Source organism: Erigeron canadensis, chromosome 7, assembly GCF_010389155.1.
Source record: "Erigeron canadensis isolate Cc75 chromosome 7, C_canadensis_v1, whole genome shotgun sequence".
NCBI lineage: Eukaryota > Viridiplantae > Streptophyta > Magnoliopsida > Asterales > Asteraceae > Erigeron > Erigeron canadensis.
In genome coordinates this window covers 29,132,628-29,143,077 of record NC_057767.1, presented here as the reverse complement: position 1 = coordinate 29,143,077, position 10,450 = coordinate 29,132,628, and the positions used below count along the sequence as shown (strand labels likewise).

Below are 10,450 nucleotides of genomic sequence, written 5' to 3'. Positions count from 1 at the left end.
TCACGATATACAAGATTAGATAGGTACCATTGTTACTTGTTACGTTACTATGGTTTAGGAAGGTAACGATTATAAGGTGAAAAAGGAAAATTCAATCACCTATACCGTACTTATATAACTTTAAAGTTACTTGTACAGCAAGATGAAAAAAGTTGTATATCTAATTAACGATATGAAAGGTCACTCACAATTTTCCACATATTTGATCATTTATATGCATAAGTGGGGAAAATTTTTCATTATTATATATCGTTGGTGGATGTTGTCGATCACAAGTCAATTTTTATGCTCAAGTCCGGTAAAGCAATAAAAACGGATTTATATTTTATTCACCAAATACTTTCACTAACAGTTTAATTTGTGACGTTCACTAACATTTTATTCTTTTCAATTTACGGCAAGTTTCATTAAATTAACTCAAGAACTGTAAGATAGCATCACAAAGTCAGTGGTTAATTAAAAACATATAATTTTCTAGTGAGTAGTCAAAATCTTCCATCTCGATCGACTAATGATTTTTATAAATTAATTTATCTATATATAATCATATGGTTCGTATCCAAGAGGGATATATAACATTCAAATTCATTTAGACTTTAATCATTAGTCGATTGACTTACATTACAAATAGAGCAACGCTACCTGTAACTTAGATGCGCTCTCTTAGGGAAAGAAAATTATTGTTCCTCATAATTATTCTATGAAAAGAAAGTCAATGAGTGTTAAGTTAACATTTTTAATTATGTGTCTTATTACTTTTGGAACATGGCGTACTAAAAAAAAAAATTACTTTTGGGATATGGTTAAGAATCAATGTGGTTCCTTCTGGTTTCTATCTATACTATTATATAAAGTAAACTGTCTTTCCTCTTTAAGTAATTAAGAACCTGAAATGACCATATTACCCTTCTTATTTATTCACTAATTTAAACATCTTTACTTATATACCTATAATGCCCTTAATAAAATAAACTACAACATAGATTCTCCAATCCTTAAATAACCATATTAACCCTTACCGCCTCACATCATCGCCACAATTGCCGCAACTACACCTTTATCGTTACCACCATCACCGCTGCATCGCGCGGGCACCCCGTCTCGTAACAATAAAGTTGAACTATTTGAGTTATTTAAAATTTATTTGGATAGATAAAGTTTTATTAAATGATAAATTTAGGTTTAATTATCTTCATTAAGAAATTTATTTATTCTTAATTTATCAAGTTTTTACCTTTTCAGTGAAAAATTGAAAATCACACGATTACCATATGACATATTCACAGCATTTGGTTACCAAAAACGTGAAGACGCTGCACAATTGTACTAGCTACTTACACAGTTGCACGCCTCTAGTAAAGTCAATTATTCAATGCGTTGCATCCCGGCTTTAGAAAACAAATTAAATGGATAATCCAAATGACAAAAAGGTAAAAGTTGAGACTATAAAACAGTCATTTCTGATTTCTCCCATTTGCTAAATGATAGCCTATTACGTGCAATCTCATCTTCGTTATCCTCATCCCTAGCTATATCCGTCTTGATCCTCATATATAATACTACTACTTGTTTCTAGCTTATTGTGTCATTTTTTACTTTAATTAAAGCATTCATCAAATTAAAACGCTTATGATAAACATCGTACTACGCACGAGCCAATATAAGAAAGAGATATCTACTATTACGAGTATATTCTAGTCCTAACGTATATCTTACCTCAAAAGTTGCAAATTAAGTCCAATCAAATCAAAGTAATAATAAAAAGAACATGCCATGGACGGCTTATTTGTTTGTCACAAAAGGTTAACGATTGATAACCCAAACGGGTCCATAAACATGAGTTATTGCAAAGAAAAACTATTGTATTCCCTTCTAATCCTCTTGATAATTGACAAAAATAGTTGAAGTGGATCAAAAACCTTTCCCTTACTATTTTTTTAACGATCAACTAATATGATCTCGGGTACTCCATACGCAAGAATCCAATGGCTAAAAGTACGTTGCAATTGGTCTGACCCACTAACTCACCCACTTATAGGCAAGACAACGGATTAATGGTAAAACTCGATGCAAGGAATCAACCTTAGACTTGAACCTACTCCCCAAACCATGCCTTTATTGGTTGACTCTCATGTCAATCTTTATATCACGATTGAATTTTTTCAACTTGTTAGCCTTTAATCTAATAATTTGTCGTTGAAAGGAAAGTTTATTAAAATTGATATCTCAATTAACCCACCATAATTCTGTTAACTCAGTTAACCTACCACGATTAAACACTTAAATCAAATTTGTTTTTATAAAACCAGCAAAACAGTCCACAATTATTCATGAGTATCTCCAATGATATAAGTCATTAATCTATAATAAAGACCTAAATTCAAAGGTTTAATAAGTTAATCTTAGAAACACAGATATAAATTATGAAGTAGATTATGTGTATGTATAACTGATTTGCTTCTTAAGAAAATTGTTAATAATCACACTAGTTTTTCAAACTGTATGGAACACCGCTTTACAACAAAAGTTAATAATTGCAAGATTGGTCCCTGTGGTTTGTACAAATTAGCAAAGGGGTCCCTTTTCGACAATCGTTGCAATGGGGTCCCTATTTGAGAATTTTTTGCAAAATTGATCCCTTTTTGACGGATCCGTTAAAGGTGGTCGTCAAGTGTGCACGTGTGCCGCACGTGTGGGGGTATTTACGTACTTTCTACCCCACAGGGACCCCCATTGCTAAAATGAAAAAACCACAGGGACCAATCTTGCAACTTTTTAAAAATCCATCACTAAATAATACTACCTTTTAACTTTCCCAAAAATTTTTTTATTAAGTTATTAACTTAAATATAATTTATAACACTTTTTAACTTTTCATGATTATTTGTTGTTAAAAAACTAAAAACATATAACCACTAATAATTAAAAGGTATTATTTAGTGATAGATTTTTAAAAATTGTAAGTTTATAAAACTTTTTAAAAAGGTAAAAGGTATTAGTTAGTGATGGAGTTTTAAAAGTTGTAAGTTTATAAGACTTTTTAAAAAGTTAAAAGTTATTATTTTTTTTTCGAACATTCAGTTGGTATGCGACATCACGGCCCATGGTCAACATCTCGTATTTAGTGATGGATTTTTAAAAATTGTAAGTTTATAAACTTTTTAAAAAATTAAAAGGTATTAATTAGTGATGAATTTTTAAAAATTGTAAGTTTATAAGACTTTTTAAAAAGTTAAAAGTTAACATTCAGTCGGTATGCAACATCACGGAAATTTCACCGTATAATGGTGATGGATTTTTAAAAAAGTTTCAAGATTGGTCCCTGTGGTTTTTTCATTTTAGCAATGGGGGTCCCTGTGGGGTAGAAAGTACGTAAATACCCCCACACGTGCACACTTGACGGCCACCTTTAATGGATCCGTCAAAAAGGGACCAATTTTGCAAAAAATTCTCAAAATAGGGACCCCCATTGCAATGATTCTCGAAAAGGGGCCCTACTTGCTAAATTGTACAAACCACAGGGACCAATCTTGCAATTTACTCAAACAAATTAAAAACTGGCAGGCCGAAAGCCAGAAACCGAACATAAGCAAGCCCATCTCAAAAATCAAGGCCATATCGGCCCAATAACAAAAACAGCTCATAAGATATACTCACGTGAAAGGTTTACACGTTTACAAAGAAAACACATACAACTATGCCACGTGTCATTTAGCACCCTCATCACCACCGATCATTCTGTTTTTTAATTCTCACCTCACCTTCTCTTCGTTTGTTTCACAAAACCATATTGTAATTGTAATTCTAAATTTAAAAAAAAAAAACAAAAAGTCGTAACGAAATGGCGTCAAAGTTGAACCCGGCGTTCGCATACACGGTGATTTATGTCAAAGATGTCGCGAAATCGGTCGAGTTTTATGGTAAAGCATTTGGTGCCTCCGTACGTCGATTAGACGAATCCCACCGGTAATTTAGCCATCAAAAAATTCTAGACTAGATAGAGTTTCTAATTATGGATTGTTTAAAAAGTATATATGTTTGTTTATTCACTAAACAAAAGTGTCGTTAATTAATCCGAGAATGAACATTATATTATTATAGACATGTTGAAAATATAGATAAATAAATCAATAATAGACATATTGAATTTATGCTTGAAAATGATGCAAATGTAGTTTACACAGATTACATTAATTAGAGACTAATGTTGAAATCATGTATCACACCGTTGAAGGTGGCCTATTGGTACCTTCTCATAGGAGATTTCAAAGTTTGAACTTTTTAGTTTTTAGATAAATATTTCTGGGGCTTGGGCCAAGGAAAACAAATATTAGGAAAAATATTTTCGTTATTTACCCGTTTGCGCTGATATGGAGACTTTATTGAATCCCCAAACATAATCTGGGCCGAATAAACATATAGTTGTTGAGCACATTTATAAAATAATCTTTTTTATGCTTATTATTATAAAATCTAATAAAGTTTTCATTCCATTAGGTTTATGGGTTCATATGTATGTTTTATTTATGTGTTAGTTTCATCTCCGATTTGTTTTCGTTTTTGTTTGTTGATTTTTTGTACATTAACTCTGTTTAACATTTCGAAAATTGAACAGATACAAGGAGAAAAAAAAAAACTTTTGTTGATGAAATGTGCGAACTTTTATTTGTATCCCTTAAACACGAACAAGCCTTGTCTATAGATACTCGTTTCGTATGTATACTTTGCCTAATCACCTTTTAATAAGAATAATAAAATCCAATACAAGTTATACATAGGTTAGAGATTGATAAATTCGTGATTGTGTTTCTCCTAGTTGGGGCGAACTAGAAAGCGGACAAACAACAATAGCATTTACACCGGTCCACCAACACGAGACTGATGATCTCACCGGCGAGGTTCAGGAACAACGATCAAAAAGCCGAAGGAACCAACTAGAGGTCTGCTTTGCTTATGAGGACGTCGATGCTGCTTATAAGGTATATTTAGCGTATATTTAGCAACACCACTCCTTTCGAATTACAAAAGTTTTTATGATTTTATTTTTATTTTTTTGTGTATATAAAACGCAGAGGGCAGTGGAGAATGGCGCGGAGGGGGTTTGTAAGCCGGAGGAGAAAGAGTGGGGTCAGAAGGTCGGGTATGTTCGCGATATCGATGGCATTGTGGTGAGGATGGGGAGCTATGTCAAGCCCCGTTGAATGCATACATATATGTTGATGGTGGTGGTGTTATATGAAATGTAAAATAAGATCGATAATACATATAAAAGTTATTATGTTTGTATATTTTGTTGTTACTGGGATATAATAAACTAATTATCAAAGGAAATTGATCTTTCATGTATGAGGAGCATGGTTGCTTCCGAGTTTTATCATTAGGATATTCATATCCCATGGAATCAAATGGAGGTGTTTCACCGACACCAAAAAACTTACGGGGTGTTATAGATGGGTATCCAAGTTAAGAGATACCGAGGGCAGGGTATAATTGTGTACGGATTACCCCTCTTGGTAATATTATCATGTGTCCTCATTACATTTTTTTTTCTTCATTTTTCTAATTATTTCTCTAAGACTTCTAGTAACTAAACGAGTCGTCCTTTTTACTATTTTTCAATATAATTTAGTCCTTTAACAAAAAGTTATGATTAATGATAAATTATAGAAGTGTTTGTTAGCATGGTTTGAAATCAATAAAATGATTTTAAAATGTAAAACTCTTTTTGTTTTCTCTATTGGGAATCAAAATCTATTATTTATTAGTATAAATAATGTATTTGACATATTTTTGTAAAAGCTTTTAAAATTAAAAATATATATAGTCTCGGGATAGATCATAGATTTTATATATCTTGAAACCAATATAAGTAATATAAGTTTCATTTTTCTATCTATGTCAATTAATTACTTTATTTGATATTATTCAGAGAAAAGCTTGGAGTGGAATTTGGCTTTTCATGTTATAAAATTTCTTAAACATATTATCATGTCTATACTACTTTATAAAAACTAACATTGTACCCGCGCAATGCGACAATGGTCGTAGCGACGACAGTGTGGTGATGAAGGGGACGTCGAGTGATGCAAATATTAATGTAAAAGGTTAATAAACATATTTTAAAACACTTCTATAATTTATCATTAATCATAACTTTAACATCATTTAGGTTATCTTAAATAATTTTCTCATTTATAACTTTTTAAGAGGGGTTTGTTTGCCACGAAATGTTAGATTAAGAAATAAAAGTATTTTAGGTATAAAAAGTGCTGAATTTCTTAAAATGGGAGAGTCAATTTGCTTTGTAAGAGATTATAGAAATGACCATTTAAGAGTTTAAGTATTTTTTTTATTTCTGATTTTTTATCCACTCAATAAAAATACCCTTAACAATTTATGTGAAATTACCTCAAATTCTTTTTCTTTAGAATGACATCTTTGTATCGCCAGCACCACTGCTATCGGCGTCGCCAATCTCAACTGCGACCGCGAGCGATTGCTGCCGCCACCACTGCCACCGCCACCACTATCAATCGTGGCCGCCGCCGCCCCACCATCACCCGTCATCGCCACCACTATCGCTATCATTATACCGTCGCATCGCGCGAGTACTCATCTAATTTATTTATAACAAAATATAATGTAGCGCGCATAACCTTTTAGTTTTCTCTTTTAAAGATCAATATCTTATGTAAGAAAATAATTGCAACAAACCTATAGATTATTGTTAAGAACGGGATAGACAATATCGTTTAAATCGGACATATATTGATGCATCAGCTTCAAAGGAAAGCTCTATGGGCATGTCAATATTAAAATTCAAACTCATGATCTATGGGTAAAACATCAAATGTATCTGGCCCATTGATGTGATTCCATTTGCGTAACCTTGACATTCATATAAAAGTCTATATGTAAACACAGATACCTCCCAAATTTACTGATGATGCAAATACAAACAATTAATGATCCAAATAGATCTACTTTTTAAATAGAAAAATAAAATCGTAAATATAGATGCCATTTGTTGGCGATGCAATGACACTTGTTTGTCTGTGATAGAATATTGCAATGCATAATCTTTAAACTTTTAAAGTGTCTTTGAGTTTTGATTATTTAATTGTGCACAGAAGAAAGTTGAAGCTATACCCCACTACATTTATAAAAAAAAATAAGTTTAAGTACTATCACTTTAAAAAAATTTACTTAAGCTTAGGTATTATCACTTTAAAAAAAGTTACAAATCAAACCTTTGAATTTGATAAACATACATAACCCCTGAATTTTACATAACCTTCCCTTGAATTTTACATAATCCCCCTGCTTTACCTATGATAGGTACTACATGTTTTACCTAACCTTTTCCTATACGGTATATATTTATATTATAAATTTGAGAATCAGATAATTGATACCACTTGATCTAAAGTTTTCATTATAATGATTTTTATATCTATAAAAGCCAATCATTTTACCACTATGAATACTATATTTATTTTGATCCTACACTTATTTGGTTCATATATATATATATATATTAGGTTTCTTACCCGCACGATGCGCAGTCGTTGAAAAATCATTTAGTAAAAGTTTGATACAAACATTTTAAATTTCAATTCGTTATATATATATATATATATATATTTTAACAGCAAGTTAGTTGTTAGCAGTTAGCTGTTTTTCTAAATCAATGTTATATATATATATATATATATTTTAATAGCAAGTTAGTTGTTAGCAGTTAGCTGTTTTTCTAAATACATAAAAAAAAAAGTGAAATAAAGATAAAATATCTGATGTATTGATCGATCTAGTAACATTTATATGATAAAATAAAGTTAACACTTACATAATAGGAGAAACAACAATTTGGTTAAAGAAAGGATGTCAGAATTATTTTTATGGATGATTAAATCAAAAACTTGATAGAAAAAAAAAAGACAACAAAGTATTATTTCATACTAATTAATGAACCGTTGAACACTATAAATCTTAATGAGTGGGCTTAAAATCCTCAACATAGAGTAACATAAAAAAACTTGTATTCATAATGGAAAAAATACATAAAATATGAAAAAATATATATAATCACAATTTTGTATTAATGGTTGTAATCAAAATTATTCTAAAACAAAAAAGGACATCAATTTAATAAAGAATACATAAAAAACGAAATATCAAAACACAAAGAATAAAAAATAATGAACCTGTTTGGTATTTATACATGTAAAAAACAATTTTAAATAGATATATAGATAAATATTTTGTGAATAAATAAGAGCAAATCTTTTTAAAATAATGGAGATTTAAAAGTTCAAGTTTTGAAAAGATTGATGTTATCGAGATTTCCTACTTTTAGGAATAATATTAAAGGAATAATATTAAGAAGATTATAGAATCATATTTTCATTTTAATCTCTTATAAAATGCTTATTATTTTTAATAAATTTTATATATTTTTGTATAAAATAGGATAAATTCCTACAAGCAAATAAACAAAATTATCAACTTCATCTTGTTGTATTCATATAGAATTACTGGAATGATATAATCATACTCTTGCCATGACAATAGCCATTTCCATATTGAGGGATTGCTTTACAAACAGTTCGTAGTTGCACGGTTTGTAGAAGAAACTTGACAGCCATGTCTCATTCCATATTCGACCGAAGATCAATATATCAAATCTCAGAAATATCTTAAAATATTCATATCCAAAGCCAAAACAACTTTATAATAAGAAGTAAAAAGCTATATCCCAAAAAAAAAAAAAAACTTTCAAGAACACCTGTGAAGATAACCCTTTAGTCCCCAAAAGACGGATCATATATTCATATTAATATCACATGAGTTGTGTTGTAACATGAAAAGTCAACAAGATCACTTAGGCAATATAAAATCTAATACAGTTTTCATTCCATTAGGTTTATGGGTTCATATGTATGTTTTATTTATGTGTTAGTTTCATCTCCCATTTGTTTTCGTTTTTGTTTGTTGATGTTTTGGACATTAACTCTGTTCAACATTTCAAAAATTGAACAGATACACATTTCATAATTATACGTATTTGTCCAATAAAACAAACTAGTTTTAGCACAGCTAGTAAAAGAAATGAAAAGTGTTATAGCATTATTTTTCCCCTAAAGAAATAATATAAAAAAAGGTCACGAAACTCACCGTAGCAATCAAGTAGTTGTGCAATGTCCAAAAACATCACTAGAATCTACACAACATATATATGAACAAGTTACAACTATGGACATGGTCAATAACCATCCATTGTAACCCATATTTTATGAAATACACATATGGCTACTTTCAAATTATTTACAACCTGATTTGTCATGTATTATTAAGTTACAAGTCACATAACTTAATATAGAATATTTGTTTTAATGATTTATGATTAAACTCTACAAGCTCATATTCACTGAAATTTTTGGTAACTTTATCAATTTTTATTCTGAATCAAACGAACTAACCGAGACCTTTAATTCTTACAACTGTAACTTTTATGTCTTAGATACTTACATGAATTTTTACAGAACTTATTTTGTACATTATCTATTTTTTAAAATTCGGTAATTACATATTAGTCAGAAAAGTCATTGTATGCGTACAGAAAAGTTTTATAAAAGTTAAAGACCTGTAAAGCTTCAAAAAAATCCATTCTTTTTGCTATCAACTCTTAACATCTTAAACATGTTCCTGGAAAAGCAACAACTTCCGGTTCTTAAAATTGACCAGGATATGACTACTTGAAGTCGACCTAAAGCTGTTCGAAAAACTCAGCTTTGAGCAGTTTTCTATAAAATTCGTTTGACGAACTAAAACTTCATATTGTGACACGAAACAAATTCCAACAGAAAGTACACTTCCTGAACATGATATTAGACACCAAAAACATGACTTAACCATCTTCCATGACCAAGATACGACCTTTCAAAGTTAACTAACTGAATCTGTCCAGATTCTAAAATACTTCCTAAGACACTTTTTGAAGACTACTCATGCTCAATAATTATCCAAACTTTCAAATCGTGTAAATCACCTATTTAAAAACGTTATTGTGATGTTCATGTCTCCCTAATTAGTCATTACTACACTAAAATTAATACATAAACTTTTAAGATTAATGTGATCTATACTTCAAGCTCTTGATTTAACCTTAAAAAGACTTTCATTAGTTATTATAAATTTTGTCATAATAATATTCATCAAATAGGTTACTTAAAATAAAAGATCAATAAACATAAATATAAAGAATAAGAATTTACCACCAACGTTGATAATCATTCCCTAAGATACCTTTACAAAATAAAATAATATAACTTATAAGAATTTTACCATAAATTTTCATATATGATTGAAAAGAACTTTTGAAACATAGTGAGAATTATACTACTTACTTATAAAAATCCAAGAATCCTTTAAGATGAGTGCTTGATAA

General features: G+C 30.1%; 1 protein-coding gene across 1 annotated transcript; it reads left to right on the top strand.

The window, feature by feature from the left end:
* Positions 1-3,841: 3,841 nt before the first annotated feature.
* LOC122606480 lies at positions 3,842-5,232 on the top strand. Its single transcript, XM_043779328.1, has 3 exons — positions 3,842-3,966; positions 4,817-4,979; positions 5,073-5,232. Exons 1-3 carry the CDS (start codon positions 3,842-3,844, stop codon positions 5,199-5,201), a joined length of 417 nt encoding a protein of 138 aa, XP_043635263.1. The 3' UTR covers positions 5,202-5,232.
* Positions 5,233-10,450: the final 5,218 nt, after the last annotated feature.